We start from the raw sequence: 21779 nt of genomic DNA, 5'->3' as shown, positions 1-21779 counted from the left end.
CAGTGGTCATCCAGTGCTGACTGACGGAATAATGGGAACCTAAATATTGTCAAAGGGGTATAGAATATTTTACAAGTTAGCCAACAAAGACAATGTGACCAAAATTTTATGATATTTCACTAAGTTAACTGCATGTTCCCCCTTTTCATTTATTGTAGAATATGTAACGACGATAATGAGCTGTGAGCCAGCGTGTATGTGCGGGGCGGGGGGTGGGGCTGTGAAGTGTGTGCGTGAGTGTTCACCTGAAACCTGGTAAAGCTAATATTAAATGTAAATTCATCAGTAAATTTGAATTATCTTTGTGATTCTTTCCCATGAGATAGGCATTGATCTTCCCTTTTTATTCCCCCCAGAGGAAGTTCAGAAAAAATTAGGTAAAATTTCTGATATCCTTTTACTCCTGATCCACTTTAAAATGTCTGGGTTCTTGTTGTCTTTGACACATCCTGCTTTTCGTCCACGCGCCTTCACTTGGCCTGTCCTTCTACGGGGTCCGTCATCCCGCCCTGATTTGGGGACTGGACGTGTCCATTTTGAGTTCTCTCCTTTTCAGTTTCCTCATCTTCTGTCCTCTCCCATTCCTTCTTTTTTTCAATCTATACCATCATTTCTCCACATATTTTGGTGGTTCCTGTCTTGCAGAGAATTGCCACACTTTTATTAAGAAGTTGGTGAAAGGAAGGGTGTTAAGCTGATAGACACATGGTTTCACATACACGAAAATGTCCAAACTTAGGACCTGTGTCAGGTATTCCAGGTCTCAGGGCCCATTGATGTGCAACTGATACTTCCCCAACTCCTGAAGCGATGGGAGAAGACTCCCAGCTTGGACAGTGAAGTTACTCTGTCCATTGTCTCTTCAAAGCCTGTGTTATAATTCCATTACAATTAAATAGTTTAGCATTCGTGGGTCAAGTGTGAACGGGGGCATCACTCTTCCACTGCCCTTGAATATATGACCCATACTATTTTTGTAACTCAAAAAGGCAAAGCAAGTACACTGCAAACATGGAAAATACTAAAATATAAAGAAGAAAATTAATTGTCCATAACGACACAGTGAGAGATTACCATTATTACTAATCTGAAGTGTTTTACGGTTTTCAGATGAATTTTTAAACTTATTTGAACTTCATTTTTCATGTAAGCTCACATCATGTGCTTTTCCCCCGTCATTAAAAATCGATAAAAATATGTTTTTCTGGTATATATTATATTTAGGTATATAAAAATGTACCTAATAATCCCGCTGGATTAGCCTTTTCTAAGGATACTGCTTTCTGACCACAACCTAACAGACATGCCATCATTCTACCTTACTCCAAACAGAAAATTTTGAATGTGTCACATTTCAGTTATCCTGTGCTAAAAACAGAGGTAAGTATTTTGCCCCGTGTCTGAACAATATCTTTTATATTCTGTCTTTCTGATGCCATGGTGTTCGGGGCCTTGCTGACCCTGAATTACTCCCCCCAGGAGAGCCAATCGCTAGATATAGTGAACAGTCCAGCCACAAGCGTGCTTTTCAAACACGAACCAATCAGTCCAGAGCCCACACCTCCAACCGCCTCCTTTACCGGGTCTTACACGCCAGGCTACCTACCATCCACCTGCCCTAACACACAAGGCCAGGCCCCAAACAAACTGGGACAGCCCCTACGCCCCAGAGCCCGCTGCTATCATTCAGATTAGTCCGTCCTAAACCCATTTACCCTGCCACTCCCAACCCTTTTCACAGAAACCGCAGTAAAGGTTCTTGCCCACAGTTCCTCCCTCTCCCTCTGCCTCCTGACCAACCCATGCGCTTCCATGTGGCCCTTCCATCCTGAGAACGAAAAGGAACAAACCGTCCTCTCAGTGACAATCATCTGCTGATCTGTGGGCTTCACTATTCCTCAGATTCTCTGTCACTACGCTACACCACAGACACGGCAGTGTTTCGGCTCAGTCATCTCACCCCTGTGTTACAGTGAAGAATTCTCTCATCTGAAGAGAAAACAGCCTTAGAAATTTGAGCAAATCCAAAGTTGTTTTAATTTTTAACATGCGTGGCCCAAAATATAACCTTTCCTAAGCCTATCCCAAAGGGGTAGAGAAATTTTCTGCATTTAAGAAGAAAATAAAACTCTTGCCTTTGTCCAGCAAGTTGTTATATGGCTGAATATCTAAAGTATTTAAATTATATGGGCGTAGAATCAACAACAGTACATAATATGTGCACTTGAGATACTGGTCAGTAATTAACATTAAATTTTCTCAGCTCATCCAAATTTCTAAATGAAAGGACAGGGATACTTTTAATCTGTACATCTTGATTATCAACCATAAGCAAACTCAGGGGATGCTTGCTATTCATTACTCAACATTCTTAAACTGTGACCTCAATCAAGTCAAATTCATTGAAAGTTACACATCTGAACTCTTTCAACATTGTTTCTCTTTCCTTGCTAGCAGTTTAGAATTCCTACCATGGATGTCAGTTTTTTAAAATAGATCAAATGTCCCCCACCCCTACTAGAAATGTACAGAGGGCCCATGGGTAGTTTTTCTAACACATATACTACATAATATTGTCAACAATTAGGTATTTTTAGCAAAGGGGTGTATTAGTCAGGGTCTTCCAAAAAATTGAACTATAAAGTATATGTACAAAGACACTTATTTAAAACAACTGGCTTCTACAAGGGGGGAGGGGTGTCTGGTAAGTCTCAAAGCTATAGGATGGGCAAGCAGCGTGTAAGTTCGTGCCAGAGTTGACATTCCAGTCTTGAGCGCAAAATGCACAGGGCAGGCCAAGTAGGCTGCAAACTCAAGGAGAGTTTTTATGATAGTCTTCGGGCAAAAAATTCTTTCTCCCTTGGGAAATCTCAGTCTTTGCTTTTAAGACTTTCAACTGATTGAATGAGCCTCACCCATAGTATGGAGAGTAGCTAGTTTACTTAAAGTCTTGTATTGTAAATGTTTACCATACATAAAAATCTTTCACAGAAACATCTAAACAGGCGTTTGACCAGACAACCGGGCATCCTAGCCTAGGCAATCTGACACGTGAAACTAGTCAACACCCAGGTGGTTTGCTGGTTTGATTTGAGTTCGGGCTCAGGCCTTATAATGATAACAGTAGTTATGAGGACACTAGCCTAGAATTGCCGCGTTCCTCCACTCGCACTGGGCTGTCAGTTTACATGCGTCCTGCCGTTGGCGAGCTACGCACAGAAACCAGGGTGGGGCTCTAAACTATCAGTATGTTATGAAAGGTTGTGTAATCAAGTCCTGGCGATTCTATTACGATGATAAACACAGTCAAATGATGTGATTAATCCTTACAATTGACTATTGGACTTGTGAGGGTTCTAATCACTTTGTAGTAAAATAAGAGTGAAACTGCATCCATAGGTGAGTCTTCCCTGATTAAATTATGGGGTAATCATTGAAATACTGGTAATTTAAATTTATACATGTAAAACTTTTAAATAACTCCTCCCTCATCAACCTAGACCATAACATAGGCCAAATAAGCATTCAACTATCAAAGTTGATTTTAAAAACTAAAGCAGTCCCAAGCAGCCCCAGACCTGGCAGGTGGAGCACCCCGAAACTGGAGGGCATCACCGTCTCCCAGAGGCTGACGGCTTGGCCTGTCAATACTGTGTGGACAGTTGGCCTCCAAGACTGAAGTGTTCTGTAAATATCAATTAAATGCACCTGCTCTAGTATGTCATTTAGTTCACTGTTTTCTTGCTGATTTTTTTGTCTGCAAGGCCTCCCCATCGCTGTCATTGGGGTGTTGGAGTCCTCTACTAGGACCGTATTGCCGTCAATCGCGGGGTGACTGGAAAAGACTAGCCAAAGAACACATATGCATATATTATGCGTGGCCCATGGACGCAGACCACAATGTGGTGAAGGCTGGGAGACCAAGGGCTTGGGTAGAGAAGGTCAAAGGGCAGGAAAATTGGGAACAATTGTAATAATGTCAACAATTTTTTAAAAGACTAAAACAAAGAGTGGCTTTGTGAATGGTCTGGAATTTAAAGTCAGAAACTCTACCGTATGCCGGCTGGGAGACTTCAGATGTCTCGGTCGTGAAGGGCTTCATTGTGAAGGTTACTGGGGATCCAATGAGGTTGTATTCGTAAATTATCTACCGCAGAGCCTGATAGTTCAAGGATACTCAATAAGAGGGAACGTCGGTATGTCCCTTTCCGCACAATAGCCTATGAAACCCCATTCCCTGGCTTATTTCCCCTATCACCACAAACTTCTGACTTCCTCTAGCAACACAGCTCACCCTTCATTTGCTTCTTTCAAAATAAATATAAGAATTTTTCCCATTTTTAATCATCAAACATTTACTAGGTACCTATTCTACAGGAGGTTCTAGTTCACGAGTATTACAAAGATGAGTGAGACCCAAGCTCTGGGCTCAAAATCTCTGGAAGATTAGAAATCATTCCAGAACCCAGAGAGAGTAAATTCCCTTCCAGTATCCTAAGTTTAACGTCCTCCAAAGTGGTCTGAAATCTTCCCAGACTCTTGGTTCTCCTCTTCCTTTCCTCTGGCCTCTCTGAAGTTCTAGTTCTTTGTTATGACACAGATCCCGGAACCCTCAGAGGCCGCGCTTCCATAGCTGCTTAGGTCTGATCCACCTGAGCCACTCAATTCCTCTGCGACCCTCTGCATCACTGTCTACAAGGCTTGACCACATCCAAGTTCATACCGTTCAGAAACAGTGAGCTTGGGGTGCTCATTTTATCTTAATCTCCTTGTGACAAAGAAATCCAGATGACCCAGAGCCCATCGAAGACAATACCTGGAAAATGGCAGTCTTGGGTATGACTCCCTGAGGCCTCCTCAACCCTATTGGCTCAGAAGTCTTCTCTTTGGAGACCTTAACACAACTGTTTTACCTTTCTTGCCTGCTTTCTTTCAAATTCAATATCTTTTCTTTTGCTCTTATTGATTCCTCTGGGAGCCTGGGGAAATTAGCCCACGGTCAACTCAGCTTGAGAGCGAGTGCTGATTTCTCCCTCCGTTTACGGACTTTGAACTGCTCAAGGAAACCAACCAGTCTTCAGAGCAACAGGAAGATTCCTAGCCTGCTGTCTCACTCCTATTACATTGCTCACTTTACACTCTGCCTCAACCCTTCCTCTTATTTTCCTCATAAGGGGAGAGTATCTTCTACAGTTAGAGCAGCTTGCACATGAGTGAGCCGGCACACCACTTTCTGAGACTCGGTCTGAGTACACCAGCCGGTTCTCTCTTCTCCCCGATGATTGTTTCACACCATTTGTAAAATTCTGTCTTGCATGGTAACTTCTAAGTTATTTACTGTTCATTTCAGTGTTCCATAAGGAGCATATTTTTTTCTAGGCTTATTTTTAAAGATTTTATTTATTTATTTTTAGACAGAGGGAAAGAGAGGGAGAAAGAGGGGGAGTGAAACATCAATGTGTGGTTGCCTCTTGTGCACCCCCTATTGGGGACCTGGCCTGCAACCCAGGCATGTGCCCTGACTGGGAATCGAACTGGGGATGCTTTGGTTCATAGGCCTGGTTCAATCCACTGAGCTACACCAGCCAGGGCAGGAGCATATTTTTGAAGGTTGATTTGGCAGATTTGTCTCACATGACCTAACACCTAAAAGACTTTGTAGACATTTGCTTAATCTCCCCCAGTTGGAGGTGTGTTATTATATCGTGAGGTGCATTCATCTATTATTTTTCTGCAGTAGCCTTAATCATGGTGTATTTAATTTTCTCAGGCTTTCAGGGTTCAATTTCTTCAGCATATTTTGCTGTAACAGATGTACTTATTGTTGTTTCATTGGTACATTTATTCATTCATTTCTCCCTTCCTTCCCCCTCCTCCTCCTCCTTCTTCTTCTCTCCCTCTCTCTCTCCCCTCCCAAAGTCTCCATAGTCTTTGTTCTTCCTAACCACAACAAGGTATCTGATTAAAACTTTCTCTCCTGTACACAGGTTACTCCCACCACACTTTCTTCTATTAACCATAATAACAACCATCAAAAATATCCATCAAAGTAAGAAGGGCTCGGTGGGAGATGACCAAAAGGTCTTTCCCAATGACATGAAATTTCCGTCCTCTGCTGTGGCTTTCATTAATAAGGCCACCTCAGTCAGGGTCCTTCGGTCAAGGACCTCCAAAATTTTTGATCACTCACTCATGCATTTCTTATATATGTACATTTATAAATCTTATAAATAAACTAGTGTACCAATATATGCTTCTTAAAAATCTAAACATTTCAAAGCTACTAAATTTAAATCTTACATCTTAAGTGACATAAAATGAAACTGGTACTTTTTCTCACACCCGAGAGGGCTGCTGTGCATGCTGCTGCCTCTCTGAACTTCTCCTGCCCGCAGGGCAGGGAGCACAGCTGCAGAGGGAATCTGTCGGACCCTACGCCAGGTTACACAGTATCAAAAGTTCTCACTGTCTGGGCAAAAGCACCCACGTAAAAGCTCAGAAATGGCCAGGGGAAGAGATGTGGGGACAGTAAGGTGAGAAAGATGAAAGAGAGAAAAGCTGAGATAACGGATGTTATCTGAGATGGGGTGTCTCTCTGGTGACCACAGTAAGAGGCGACCCCCAGTTGTCCCTGATCGTGAATGGACCCGAATAAGCAGGCCTTCAGGTGAGCTTTTGTTTCAGAAATAACTTTGGCCGTCATCCTGACTCTGCTGGGACTTGCCATCCTGGCTATTCTGTTAACAAGATGGACACGACACAGGCAAAACGGTGAGTAACGATGAGATGAAATGGAGACTTTCCTGTGAAAATCACAAATGTAGGGACGCCAGGGTCCAGCCTGAGTTCATTTCTACTATCAGAGAGCTAGAGCCTTTGCCAGTATTCTGGGAATCCGTCGCAATACATGAATCAATGCCTCTCTAATCGAGTAAAAATTCACCTGCACTTTTAAACTCCCGAAGCTCACATTACCAATAATGTCAACCAAAAAAAATCAGATTGAGTTTAATAATATTAATAACAACAATACCCTAAAAGAAAATTATCTGAGCTCCAAGGGAAATTACCTGAGGTGGAAAATGGAAGGGAGAAGACACCGTGCTAGTAGACATGACCAGCTAGTACTACAAGGAGCAAATTCAAGAACTTTAGTTACTTAAAATTGGGAAAGCAGTAGTACACTTACACAGCTGTGAGAAAGAAGGAACTCTCGCCCTCTGCAACAGCGAGGATGGACCTGGGGATTATCATGCTGAGTGATAGAAGCCAGTCAGAGAAAGACAAATACCCTATGCTCTCACTTATATGGAGATCTAATGAGCAAAATAAACTGGCAAACAAAATAGAACCAGAGGCATGGACACATGAAACAGACTGACAGCTGTCAGAGGGAGGGGCAGAGGAGGGACTGGATAAAGGAAGGTGAAGGGATTAGCCAAAGAACATATATGTATAACCTCCAGGCACAGACAACACTGTGGTGGAGGACAGGGGAGGAGGGGGTGGGGGCTGGGTAAAGGTGGGCGGGAGGGATGGGAAACATCTGTAATAGTGTCATCAATTTAAAAATTCTTTAAAAATTGGAAGATGATAAGACAAGACACATATAGACTAGTAATTGTCAAGGAGACAGCTGGGTTCATAAAGGCAATGACCTACGTCTAGGTCACGAGGTCTCTGTTTTCAGATTTTTCTCAGTATCTTTCCCACTTCCTTCTAGTCAGCTGTTTCCCTCCCTATTTTTCATCTTCAGTTCTGTGATCCCTCAGAGAATAAATGGTGTGTGTGTGGGGGGGGGCGGTGGATAGCACAGGGCTGGCTGGAGGCTCTGAAAACAGGCTGAAACCAGTAAATGCAGCAGATCAAAAGCCCTCCTTAGGAGCAAAAAAATTTAGAGTGAGGAGAATTGGGACAGGAGAAAGGGCACATCTCACAAGGGACCAACAGAAATATTTTTGCTTAATTCTTCCACAGAAATTGATGTTTCGAGATACAGTTCAGAACAGAGTAAGTACTTGTGCCCATGAGAAAAAGAAAGATAGGAAGCGTTTATGGAATTTCCGTAAGTCAGGGACCAAGTCTGTCTTGTTCACACTGTGTTGGCAGCTGTTCGCATGGGGCGTCATTCCGTGAACGGAACTTCTACGTTACTGGGAGAAATGCACCAAAGACTTCTAGGCAGCACTGGGTGCCAAGTTGGAGGTGGGCAGAATGAACTGGTAGTGGTAGGTCTTCGTGACTCTGGGGCTCTCTTCAGATACCTATAGTCAGGGAGCAGCAACGGAGGCACCAAGCCATGGAAATAGCAGACTCCTTGGGCAATGAAGCAGAGGTCAAAGTCTGGGAGCTATGATGCCTCAGCAATGTGGCCAGGTGGAAAGAATCTAATGTAGCAAGGAGTAATAAAAGTGAACACAACTAAGATGATCATTATTGATAAGGAGAGGTGAAGTAGTTTGTCCATGGCAATGCCCAGTGAGGCGCCAAAGTTGCGGAAAGATAGCCTTGAATTAGTAAGAGAAGAAAAACAGGAGCTGGTGCCAAAGTATCAAGAAGGAAAAGCAACTTTGAAGCCCCTTCTGATTATTATTTAGCCTCACTAAAATGAAACTGGTTGCTGGTCACATGACCGTACCGTGTCTGCTCCTGCTAATTATGCACGGTTCCTAGCTCCTACAAGATGAATTAATTTCCGTCATTATTTACCACCAGGAGTTCATGTCTGCCTTAGCTCTCAGACTCTTAAAGCCCCACTAATTTTCAAAAAGCAAAATCATGAAGCTCTCTCTTCTTTGTTCTTGAGGTGCTGGTCTTCTGGACTACGAGGATGGTAGAGGTGAGTAGATTAGAAACTATGAGAGAACTAGTGTAAGGATGTGTTTTTTAGAGAACAAACTAACCTCCTCTCCTTTGGAGTGTAATTTATTCCACCAGCACCTCGTGCGCTGTTGCAATATCCAATCGCCAACCCATCTCTCTGCGCATGAATACACACATGAAGGACTTACGCATTTTTTCAGACGAGGCAAATATGTCCCTTTTTAAGACCATTAAAAGAATTCTTACCATCTGCTCTTTATCTCAAGATCGTGGAAATGTTCAGGAACCTCTCCAGAACAACTTCCTGGTTGTACAAAATAGGAATGTTATATAATTCATGGCTTGTCATGAAGATTGAATAATGTACATGAAAACATACTTTGCAAGCTATAAAGTACAATATAATAGGTGAGCACAACTTATTATCTCCATTTTAGAAGATGAAATTGATGCTCGAAAAGGTTAAGAGACTTACTCAAATTCATGGAAAAGGAAGAAGTTGGCTAGGGAACTCAGGCCCGTGGCCCTCAGTCCAGGACTCATATTCTTACACTGTACTATTCCCACTTAATTTAAGACAAAAAGATATACTAAATAAAAATATACTGTATTTCATTATTTCTTTTTAATAATAGAGTTATACTCTGCCCCTCAAATGAGGACATGAGGTTTGGCATGAGTAAGGAATAATGATAAAGAATATTTGAAATAAAACATCCAGAAATGTTTGATGGTTCTAAGGACATTCTGAGGCACTGTCTACTTTTTTGGAGGGACACACACACACACACACACACACACACAAATTATATGCATAGAGATTCGTAGCCCCCAGGGGAAGCAGCTTGTCCATGCCCCACACATGGGCTCTTGGCCCGTTAATCCTTTCCTTACCTGTGATTCATGTGTCCCCACCAACGAGAGCAAGGAGCAAAGGACTAGGCATCACTTCTTTGTTTTCTGAAATGGATTTCAAAGAAAATGGGAACATTCGGGAAAGAAGAGAAATCTCTTTGTAGTTGGCTTTAGACTAGTGATGAAACATTTCTTGCTGGGCTGTGGTAAACTTAATCTCCTTTCTGCACAAAGAGCTTTCCTCGCAGAGACCTGAAAGAGGAAGAGGTAAACACCTGCACCTAGTGAGAAAATAATGTAGACGCAGCGGTCAAGGTGGATCTCACAGTTTCCTCCTTGTCTTTCAGGACTCCGGCATTCGTATTCGACAGAAAGTGGTAAATAAATTCAACACCAAATTGCTGAGAAATTAATACAGGAATCTGTTCATGAGGAATTAAACATCTTTTTTTCTTTTTGCTCACTCCTCTAGACACTTCATGTGATGATCAAGGTAAGTATATTTAAAGACTGTGTTAAAATTACAGAAAAACCAATGTTTTTCTTGTAGGAGGGGCTGTAAAAACCTGCCCAGATAAATTGATGAGAAATCAAGTACAGAAGAATCTGAGAAGCTTTGAGACACATTCACCCTCACGTGTGAGGCGCCTTTGCCCCTGGGCTCTCCAATTCATCTCCTACTCCCCTCCTGATTGGTTAACAAAAGAAATCCGAGTGCTCCCACGGGATTCAGTGTCCCAGAGTTCAGAAATGCTAATCATTCCCTGTTCCTTTCTTAATACAAATGCTAACAAATGGAAGACCGGATCCCTGATTTCATCACATAGGGTATGACACGTGCATTAAAATTTTAAGGGCCCAAAGAAGTGCTGGTATTTTCTACTGCTGTCATCTACACCTCAGTTTCTCGGGAAACAAACCTCTTCAAAACACCACATTTAACCCGTGCAAGAAGCAACCTGATTGGGAGGAGCTGAAGGGACGCAGATAAGAGAAATAACACCGTGCGAGCTGGGGAAGGAAGAGAACTAACATACCATGTGGTCGCTCTGGCAGGCGTTTTTCATTTTATTTTATTTAATATCTGTAAGTGGCCCTGTCAACCACACAAGGATAAAGAACCCAAAAAGCCTCCCATGGCCTGTATTTCCTTATGGGTCACTTTAGTGTGAGTGAGGGCTCCTTCCACCAGGTGGATGCAGCCCCGCAGCAGTGACACGGCAGGGATGTCAGTCCCCACACGCCTTTGCGCAGTGAACAAACTTGGTCTTGAAGATGTAGGAGAGGCAGCTCAGTCTTAGCCTGTCCAAAACCAAAGCCCTGATTCCTGCTACACACAGGTACTGACCTGTGTCCACCCCATCGCTCAGGCCATCTACCTTGGCGTCATCTTTCATTCCTGTCTCTCACTCTTCTCATCTGCTAATCCACCAGAAAACCCCATCCCTGACGCTTCTGAATCACGGCCCAAGTCGGGCCACTTTTCACCACGATGGCAGTCATAGGCAGAGCACCGGTGTCTCCTGCCTGAACTACTACAGCTGCCTGCTGACTGGTTCCTGTGCTTCTATCCTTGCCTTCTTACAGTCTCCTCTCCTCATCGCACAGGGGGAACCTTAATAAGCAGTTCTTAAATAATCAGTTAATTCTCTATAAATTGATACCCCTAATTTATAAAAGAGAAGCATATGCAGGAGAGATGTTAGTGACTTGTCCCAACGCCATAGGGATTGCAGGTGACTAAACCTGGATATGAGCTGAGAATGGCCCGACTTCACCTTTCATGCAGTAAGAGGCTACTCTCACACGATTTAGTAACACCTAATTGTCAGCTTCTGGTTACGGAGTCTAGTTCGGCGTCTACAACCTTCGCTCCTTTCCATTCCATCTGCCCTTGCGTTCTTAGTGGAAACTTGCATCGGTAAACATTTTACTCTTGCCTAAATAAGCCGTAATTTGAGTTTCATAAAGCCAAATGATAATTTATCTCTTTGACTTTCTAGGCACCTCTAAGGTGACCCTGTAAATCTCAGTCACCCTAGGTTTCTAAGTCCCCAAGTTCTGCTAGTCTGCCCTCTAGCATTTCTGAGCATAGAAATGGGTATTTGCCCTTCAACTTGAGACTATAAAAATCTCTGACAGGAACATATTAGGTGAGATCATTACATTCGTTTAGGTACATGAAATTTCGTACCTAAATCTTAGTTGAATCTAAATACATCACACATTACATATTAAAGTTGCTGTAATAATTCAAAACCTGTTAAATACACTGGATTTATTTTTAATGCCATTGACTTTTATAACAAACATAATTGCAGCACAAGAAAGTGCTCGTCCTCTCTTAATATTTGCTCTGATTGGTATTTACCATTTGTAAAATACCCACCGAACCATGAGAAATAAGTAACATTAGTGTAAATCACAGAACATTGCGTGTGCTCGGCAGTTAATTCCCGTCACAACGACAACCAAGTGTGGAAGGAAAACACTCATTCTCTGAAAATAAGCTGAGGAAAAAGCACATTTCTTTACATTTCTGTGTAGATTTTAGCTACTTACACTTTCATAAAACATCAAATCCTATTGTCATCCAACATAACACATGACTAGTTTTCTGGAATTTGCTTTGCCTTCAGATCCTTTAGAGAGTCGTTTCCATGACATCACTGAGAAATAAGTCTTAGGTCACAGGATGCAAGTCCAATCACCATAAATACATGCACACGTGTTCATTATAACTTGCCATGTCTTTATTGGACTTAAATTCTCAATCAGCTAAGTAAATATTTTGCCATTCTTTTCTCTTACGAGGTATCAATTTATGTTACAACTAACATATTCTTCTGGTGCGTTGTTCCCATACAGTTTATCTTTTCTCCTAACTACACGGGTTCCTCAGTTAACCCTTGCTGCTTGGTCATGTCATTTGACTCATAGATTAAGCCATGAGGAAATTCTGCCTCCAGTTTCTTGCCTACTTGGACACTTGAGGCTGTTGATCGAGTAATCCTCTGTAATAATACCAAAACTACAGAAACAGATAGAAGCAGACTCGTAGATACCGAAACAAAGTGATGGCTGCCGGAAGGGAGAATGGTTAGGGGGATGGGTGAAAAAAACTTAAAACTAGAAATCGGTGGTTACGGAATAGTCACAGGATGTAAATACAGCATAGGGAATATAGTCAATGATACTGTAATTACTATGCATCGTGCCGGGGGGGGGGTGTCTCCGAAATATCATGGGGATCACTTTGTAAAGTGCGCGATTGCATAACTACTATGCTGTACACCTGAAACTAATACAAAATAGTATCGAATGTAAACTATAATTGAAAAATGAGATTTAAAAAAACTAGAGAAATAGACAATCCAGACTAATTTTTGTTCTGTTTATGTTTTTAGATGGATCCAGAGGAGATTATAGTAAGCATTCTCTTGTTTCTGAACAAAAATTTGCTTCCCACTAATAATATTTCTCTAGATTGTAAATGTTTTGAGGAAAGAGAAACCCTACCAGTTCATTTAAATACTAAGCAACAGGAAAAGTTTCCTCATGCTAGTTTAGGATGGTCCTTTGGTAACAAACAAGTTTCTAAATCGACTGACAGGAAAGGGAAAAAACAGGGGAAATGATGAGTGAAAAGAAGGAAGTGATGGAGATTAATGGGGAGAAGAGAAAAGACACCAAAGGAGAAAGTGGAGGATGAGGACAGAGTCACATGTAAGCCCCGAAGTTTCACAGGAACGGCAGCTGTCTACCAAAGGTGAAACACTTCATAGTGATTGACAGGACAAGCGATCGCTGGTGGGGGCGACCTCCAGTACCCGCCACCGGGGCAGTGGGTCTCCCTGGGCCTGGGCTTCACCTTCTTAGAGGAAGTTACCATGATTGAAGCTGATATGCAAAGGTTAGCCATCCAGATTCTGATAGTCACCTAATGTTTCTCTCTCTCTCTCTCTCTGCGTAGCATCATCAGCCAACTCCCCAGGTAAGTTCTTTGTGCTTTTCTTTCAATTCTAGTGCCAGCTGGTGTGCAAGTCCTGTAGTTTTTGCATTCGTCTTTTCCTTCTCTTAAAGTTACAAAAATGAAGCACAAAAGTAATTAACACTTACGAATTCACACCCTAGATTTGACAAATGATACTTTGTCATATTTGTCAAGTGGCAGACAACAGAGATATTTTTGTCCACATACTTCTCTCCCCTCTTCCCAAAGACTTACAATTGTATTATGAATCTTTTAAATTTATTTTCATATAGTTATATAATCTCTACGTAGCAGTGAACAATATGTAGTATTGCTTTGTATGGATTCCTTTAAAATTTTTACTAAAATGGCATCATTCTGAAAGTATCACTGCAACTTGATTTTTTCTCCAAAACATTGTAATATTGAGATATACGGAAATGCAGATTATACATTTTAATTGTTGAAAAATATTGCAACTTATGAATATACAATATTTATTCTATTCTTTTCCCTACTGCTACATTCCCAACGTTTCCAATATCTTCTATCACAAATGTCCTGCCTCACAAATGATGTGAGACGTCCTTAAGTAAGCGGAAAGCAGTTTATCCAGCTGCATGCCCTGAGGGGGGCTCACGAATCACATGGTGCATGAGCATCTATGTCGCTGGGGCACATTCAATTCACTAGCTGTTGCTTAGTGCAGCTCTACGGTGGTCACACAGGAAGCACACCAAAATGCGCAAAAGCTTGCTAGTACCACCCATCAATCACAACCCTAGATTTTGACATCCTTTCACCTCACGGCCCCTTAGATGAGTGTAAAATGCTTTCGTTTGCATTTTCCTGCTCAGTTCTGAAATTGAGCACCCTCACATTCGTTTGCTAGCTAGTTAGGCTTCATCTTAGACGAATGTATTGTTGTTTACCCATGTACCTAAGCATTTGGTTGTTGGTCTGTAGAAATGCTTTATAGTTACAAAAGCTACTTTTTTATATTGTACATTAAGTATTTGCAAATATCTCCTCCAATTCTGTTTCCTAGGTTCAAGTTTTTATGGTATCTCTTGGCCTTAGAAGGTCCCCATTCTCCCTCCCACCCCCCCACCCCCACACACACAATTTGTTATAATAACATTTGTCAACCTTTTGTTTTCTTTTAGTTTGTGCTTTTTTGGCCTTATCTTCCTATCACCAAAATGTTATCCTATACTTCATCTTAATAGTCATAAAGTTTCTCTTTCCACACAAAGGACTTTAAACCAAAAGGAGATTTTGGGGGATGGGGTGTTGTCGGAGGGGTTGTTTTTTAGTTTGTTCATAAATAACAGAGGTAGGAGACTAACTTTTTTTCTGGAAAACCAATTGTTTGGGTCAATTTTTGGTCAAGACATAGAAACAGAAAAGTTTCCATAGACTGAGAAAACAGTAATGCCCCAAATATTGTTAGTCTCTTACTAAAATACATTAAAAGATAGGTTGTATAGACCTTGGAATTCTATCCTCCCACAAGAATATTCCTGAGAAAATACACAAAATTTGAAGTGTATTCCCCCCAAAAATCTGTAAATGGGTACCCGCCCGCCTGTTACAGTGCGTAGCAACTGACAACGGAAAACAGACGTGGCCGTGGCTGCCCTTGTCCCCACAACACTTCCTAGTCCAGTAGCCGTGGGCCCGGAATCCCCCTGAGAAGCTCAGCTCTCATTCTTGTTCTGTTTCTCTTTAGCACTGTCTCGGTCGAGTATCGGTAAGTGCCTTACTTTTCATCAATTGTACTAACATTGAGCCCCTTTTAACCACGGGGACATTTTCCCAAATGGCCCCGACTTCTTCGCTGAGGCACAGCCAAAGCCTGACTCTACCTTTCTTCAGTCTCTTTTTATAACCCAGACACCTCAATACTCAGCCAAAAGTAGAGGATGTAAATGAAACTTTCTAGTGGTTTACCATGATGCGTGTCAGCAGGAGACAGAAAACATTTCAAAACTTGTAGTGCTAGGAAAACAGAGTACAGAAGGGAGAGAGCGAGAACTTGGTGAGAAAGAGGAGATGATAAGGGATATGATACCGTATGAGAGACGAGTAGTCTTGTCGGTCTTCTGAGAATTTCAAAGGTTCGTATGACTGAGGGGTACGGGAAGCTGCCCTAGACGGGTCCCCAGGTTCGGCTGACACCAAATGCCTAACTCCTACCTCCCTGGGCTGCAACCCAGCCCACACTCAAATTCCCTTAAAAGTTTCAACCTTCACAAAGGCTTTGAAACACAAAAGTAAGTGGCCTCCATGATCGTCACCAGCTTCCTCGTGTCTCTGGTCCATCTCCACAGCACAGGACCCTTAAACCACAGCATCCTTAAACGAAACCACAGCACAGGGGGCACGAAGGAGTTGGAGTCCCTGGGGAGGAGAGTGACAGGACTTCTTCCTGATGCTCTTCTTCAAAAGGGGATTAAATTAAATGCCTTTTAACAGTTGCCTCGTGCATTTACCTGTGCGTCAGGTAGCACAGGTCACAAGGAGAGTGAGCACGTGACAGTTGTCTTTTCCCATCCGCCCTTGGTGTGTGGGGACCTTGTTCTCCCTACCTGCTCTTTTCTAGGCAGACTCTAGGTTTACGATGTCAACCTTTATGCTCCCCCATGATCCTAGATCCTAGAAAGGCCAGGAAATATAGGGCTTCAGGATGCAAATTTAGACTAAATGAATCATTAAAAGTTGAGCTGAAAAGAGCATTGTTAAATCCCATCATTTTAGAGATTAGTTTAATAGGGTCCCAAAAGATGGTGGAAACTATCGAACTTCACATAACAATTTAACATCCAACACGAAGCAAGTAAGACAAATGCTCAGCCTTTCTCCACTGAATACAAAGAGGGTGCATTCTATAGTAGTTTGCATATTGCTGTTATTCTCATAATTATTGTCGTTAAAATTTACATCATTTTACAATGAGAACACTGCAGAGATTAATACAAACAAAAATTAGGAGAACCAATATGTAGGAAGAAGTAAATTACGATTTAAAGGAATATTACAGAGAGAGGAGAAAATTGTGTGGGGTCTAGAAGAAAAGTGCACTGAACTTAGAATCAGAATTAGAATCAGAATGCTGGAGGCTAAAGCTGCTACAGTAATATCCCGCCTCTTCCAAGACCCCCAGGGGGTGCCCGAAACTGGAGATAGTCCCCAACATAATGGATACTATGTTTTTTGCTGTTCATACCTAGGATGAGTTTACAGCTTATCTTTGGCATATCCAAATTTCCAGCATTAGTACTCTTGCATTTGGGGGCCATTATTAAGTAAGATAAGAGCTATTTGAACACAAGCACTGGAATACCTCAACAGTCAACCTGATAACCCCGCTGGCTACTAAGACACTGAGAGGCAGGGAGCATCTACGGCACAGGTACACTAGACAAAGGGATGACCCGTGTCCCAGGGGGACAGGATGGGACAGAGCAAGATTTTATCACACTACGCAGAACAGCAAGCAATTTAACACTTCTGCGTTGTTTATTTTTGGACGCTCCCACTTGATATTTTTGGACCAGAGTTGACTACAGGTACCTCAAACCATGCAAAGTGAAACCACAGATAAAGGGCTACTATTTTATGATTTTTAGCCTACGCAGGCATCGAGATTCCCTTCTCTCGGCCTCGGTTTTCTTGTATAAAACTAGAACCTTTCTAACATTTCTTCTTTGGTTCCTGAAGCTGTCTCATTTCGGAGAAGAGACTCTCCAAAATGAAAAGAGATTGGGGGATGGAAAATACGGGAAAAAAGGAAAGGTGCTGAATGAAATCAGGATACCAGAAGCATCGTAAACCTGTATAATCTGCCAAAAACTTTCACTCCTGACTAGTGTCCAAGGGGGAAGAAGATTCGGCACAAGCAGGTGTGGCAACCTAGGTGCCTGCCAGGAAGTGAAGAGCCTAGTGTATCCTGAGGGCACGTTTCTGGAGAGACTCTGGGGACACGGGTGGACTATTTTAACCATTAACTCTAGGCTGATTTAAGTATGTGTGGTTGTTCTTTAGCGTTACTGCAAGGACCTGTGATTCCTCTTCTGCTTTCAAAATTCGGTGTCATGGCACCCCAGCTCTGGTCAGAGGACACCTGCCTGTTCTACCTGCTCCATGCTGTGTCGGAGTAACAGGGCTTGAGGCTCGTGATGCTCCACCTTCTCCTTCATTAGTTACCTTGCCCACACCATGGTAGCCTGTCTCCCTTTTCTCTCTAGGACAACAAAACACCCCCTTGCTTTCAAGCAAATTCCTCCACTCATGCCTTAGCCCTCATCTCCCAACCCCACCTTATTATCTCTTCTGCGGTCAGAGCTTCTCCCTTCTGTCTTGACATTTTCCTCCTCCATTAACTCCTCCTTGAAACACAGGGCAGGTCTCATTTTCCTCCACCCCAAATAGCCCCTCCCTTGATTCTCTGTCTCCAACTATATTCCACCTACAAAGGAGGAAATGATGCTGTTCGCTTTGGCTGTGGGCTTGGGAAAAAATTATTGCTCACTCCTGTTACTAAGTAGGCATTATTACTCCACGAACCGAGAACAGTACAGTAAGAGCTACTAAAACCCACTTGCAAAATGTTTGTTTGCTAATTAAAGTATTTCGAACAGACAGATGAATTGTTGTCTAGCAGTTACACACACAGGCTCTGGGGCCAGGCTGCTTTGAGTTCCAGGCCAGCTCCCTATGTTCTGACTCTCGGAATGTAGGCAAGTTATTTGAACGCTCATTAAGTTTTTTAAATCAGTTACAGAACTAATTTCAACAACCAGTTGAAAATTAAATACCAAAGAGAGAAGAAGTGAGGGGAACTGGAAGAAATGAATGGAGAAGGGGAAAAAAAGGCGATAAAACTTGAGTCCGTCCCCTGACACCAATTTCCACTTATTGTCAAAGGAAAATGAACACAATGTCTAAAGGAAGAGAAGACTGAGGAATGAAGGGCAGAAAAGTGAGAGAATCATATAAAATGACCCAAAAATACAATGGAAAAATTCAGAAACAAATAATCCCGATTGGACAGGGTTTGTTTGTTTTTTTCCCTTCCGAACTATGTGCTTGTGGTAAAATTTTTCATATTGAATCCTATATTTTGGTCATATTTCCAACTAGCATAATTGCTACTTGTTCAAAGAAGAAATTATACAGTGTCCAGCACAAATAACGCCCCTTTTCCCTTTGTTACAAAATCATAAGCATGTAATTCTGTAACATGATAATATCACACTATGACATGTAGGTGAAATGTTCAAATTAAAGCTATAAATTATTACACCCATATTATTACCCTACCAACCACGCTCAAGCAGGCCTTACTTCTGCCAGACCCTGTGTATCACTGTTTCATGATTTTCTCTAAAATGTAACACACTTCACAGGTGCTCTGCAACCTCTACATGTTTCTGAATCATAGGTCTTAGTTAAATGTGATCCAGCCAGATTCCTATCCTCATATTAATGAAAATAGGACATTCATTTGGCCTATCCCAACTCAGGTCACAGCTCGTGTGATGCTAATCTCACCTGCTCTGTAGCTGAAGCATGCGCGAGGTTCACCTAGACCCCTGCCTTTCTCAAAGCAGAGCTACCAAATTGGCCCTGGCCAGTGTGGTGCAGTTTGGGCCCCACCCTGCAAACCAAAAGGTTGCAGGTTCAATTCCCACGCAGGGCACATGCCAGGGCGGCAGGTTTGATCTCCCTGTCAGAGCACAAGCAGGAGGCAACCGACTGCTGTTTCACTCCCACATCAGTATTTCTCTCCCTTTCTTTCTCCCTTAATTCCCCTCTCTAAAATCAATAAAAAATGTTTGGGGCGGGGGGTGGGGGGGAAGCAAACTCCCAAATTAGCAGCTCACTAGCCCCATGTTGCCTGTCCATGTGCTTTGGCTAGCATAGCAATACTGCTTTAACTATGTTTTACTTTTATTGTTTACACTATTACAGATGTCCACATTCTGCCCCCTTTGCCAGTCTCCCCCAAGCCCTCAAGCCCCCTTCCCTCTGGCCGTCACCACACTGCTGTCTGTGCCTATGGGCTGTGCACGTGTTCTCTAGCTAATTCCTTCACTTCTGTTTGTACAGTCCACCCTGCAAACTCCCCTCTGGCAGCTGTGGGTCTGTTCCTTGTATCCATGCCTCTGTTCCCATTTCATTCATCAGTTTATTTTATTCATCAGATACCACCTATTGGTGAGATCATTTGGTATTTGTCTTTCACCAACTGGCTTATTCACATAGCATCATAACCTCCATGTCCATCCATGCAGTTGTAAAGGGTGAGATTTCTTTTTCTTTCTTTCGTTTTCTTTTTTTGTCTGCATAGTATTCCTTTGTGCAAATGTACTGCATCTTTTTTATCCGCTCATCTACTGATGGACACTTGGGCTGTTTCCAGAACTTGGCTATGGAAAACAGTGCTGCTGGGAACATAGGGGTGCATATATTCTTTGGAGTTGGTATTTCAGGGTTCTTGGAATAAAGTCCCAGAAGTGGGATTCCTATGTCAAAAGGAAATCCCATTTGTTAAGTTTTGAGGAAACTCCATACTGTTTTCCACAGTGGCTGCACCAGCCTGCATTCCCACCAACCGTTACCCCTTTTCTCCACGTCCTCACCAGTACTTGTTTGTTGATTTATTGATAATGGCCATTCCGACAGGTGTAAGATGATGTCTCTTTGCGGTTTTCAGTTGCATCTCTCTGACGATTAGTGATGTTGAACATTTTTTCATATGTCTTTTGGCCATCTGTATGTTCTTTTTGGAGAAGTGTCTATTCAGGTCCTTTGTCCATTTTGTAATTGGGTTATTTGTATTCCTGGTGTTGAGTTGTATAAGCTCTTTATATCTTTTGGAAATTAACCCAATGATTATCAGATGTATCATTGGCAAATATATTCTCCCACTCATTTTGTTGATGATTTATTTTGCTGTGCAGAAGCTTTTAAGTTTGATGCAGTCCCATCTATTTTTTCCTTTATTTCCATTGGCCTGAGAGGTATATCAGCAAAAATATTGCTCTGAGATACGTCTGCAATTTTACTGCCTATGTTTTCTTTTAGGACTTTTATAGTTTCACAACACATTTAAATCTTCTATCAATTTTGAGTTATTCTTCTGTAAGGTATAAGTTGGTGGTTTAGATTCTTTTTTTTTTTTTTGCATGTATATGTCCAGTTTCCCCGACATGATTGATTGAAGAGACTGTCTTTGCTCCATTGCATGCTCTTGCCTTCTTTGTCAAATGTTAACTGGCCACATAAGCATGGGCTGATTTCTGGGCTGTCTGTTCTGTTCCAATAATCTCTATGCCTGTTCTTAAGTTAGTACCTGGCCATTTTCATTACAGTGGCCTTGAAGTATAGTTTGATAATCAGGTATTGTGATCCCTCCAAATTTGTTCTTCTTTCTCAAGATTGCTGAGGTTATGCAAGGTCTTTTTTTGGTTCCACATAAATTTGGGGAATATTTGTTCTAGATCTGTGAAATGTGACATTGGTATTTTAACAGAATTGCATTGACTCTGTAGATCGCTTTGGGTAGTACGCACTTTAGCGACATTAGTTCTTCCAATCCATGAACATGGTATATGCTTCCACTTATTTGTATCTTCCCCAGTTTTTTTCTTCAGTGTCTTATATTTCTTCAGGTATTGGTCTTATACTTCCTTGGTGAAATTTATTCCTAGGTACCTTATTGGTTGTAATGGTAAATGTGATTGTTTTCTTAGTTTCTCTCTCTGATAGTCCAGTATTGATATATAAAAATGCCACCAATTTCTGATTATTTATTTTATAACCTGCTACTTTGCCAAGCTCATTTATTAGCACTACCAGTTTTGGGTGGAGTTTTTAAAGTTTTCTATGTACTGTATTATGTCATATGTGAGTAATGACAGTTTTACTTCCTCCTTTCCAATTTGCATGCTTTTATGTCTTTTCTTGACAGATCACTGTGGCTATGACTTCCATCCATTATGACGTTGAATAAGAGTGGTGTCAGCAGACATCCTTGTCTTGTTCCTGATCTTAAAGGAAATGCTTGTAGTTTTTGTCCATTAAGTATGATGTTGGCTGTAGGTTTTTCATATATGGCCTT

At 41.9% G+C, this 21779-nt stretch overlaps 1 protein-coding gene across 1 annotated transcript in view; it reads left to right on the top strand.

Moving 5' to 3' along the window:
• Window positions 1-21779, top strand: part of TSBP1 (testis expressed basic protein 1) — a 59494-nt gene that overhangs the window by 8887 nt on the left and 28828 nt on the right. The window contains exons 4-9 of the mRNA XM_053914056.1: window positions 8807-8839; window positions 10026-10055; window positions 10151-10171; window positions 13086-13106; window positions 13652-13672; window positions 15384-15404. Of these exons, the coding sequence (XP_053770031.1) occupies window positions 8807-8839; window positions 10026-10055; window positions 10151-10171; window positions 13086-13106; window positions 13652-13672; window positions 15384-15404 (147 nt within the window). The remainder of the gene's footprint in view (window positions 1-8806; window positions 8840-10025; window positions 10056-10150; window positions 10172-13085; window positions 13107-13651; window positions 13673-15383; window positions 15405-21779) is intronic.

Source organism: Desmodus rotundus, chromosome 11 (genome assembly GCF_022682495.2).
Source record: "Desmodus rotundus isolate HL8 chromosome 11, HLdesRot8A.1, whole genome shotgun sequence".
Lineage (NCBI taxonomy): Eukaryota > Metazoa > Chordata > Mammalia > Chiroptera > Phyllostomidae > Desmodus > Desmodus rotundus.
This window is presented reverse-complemented; position numbering and strand designations above follow the sequence as displayed.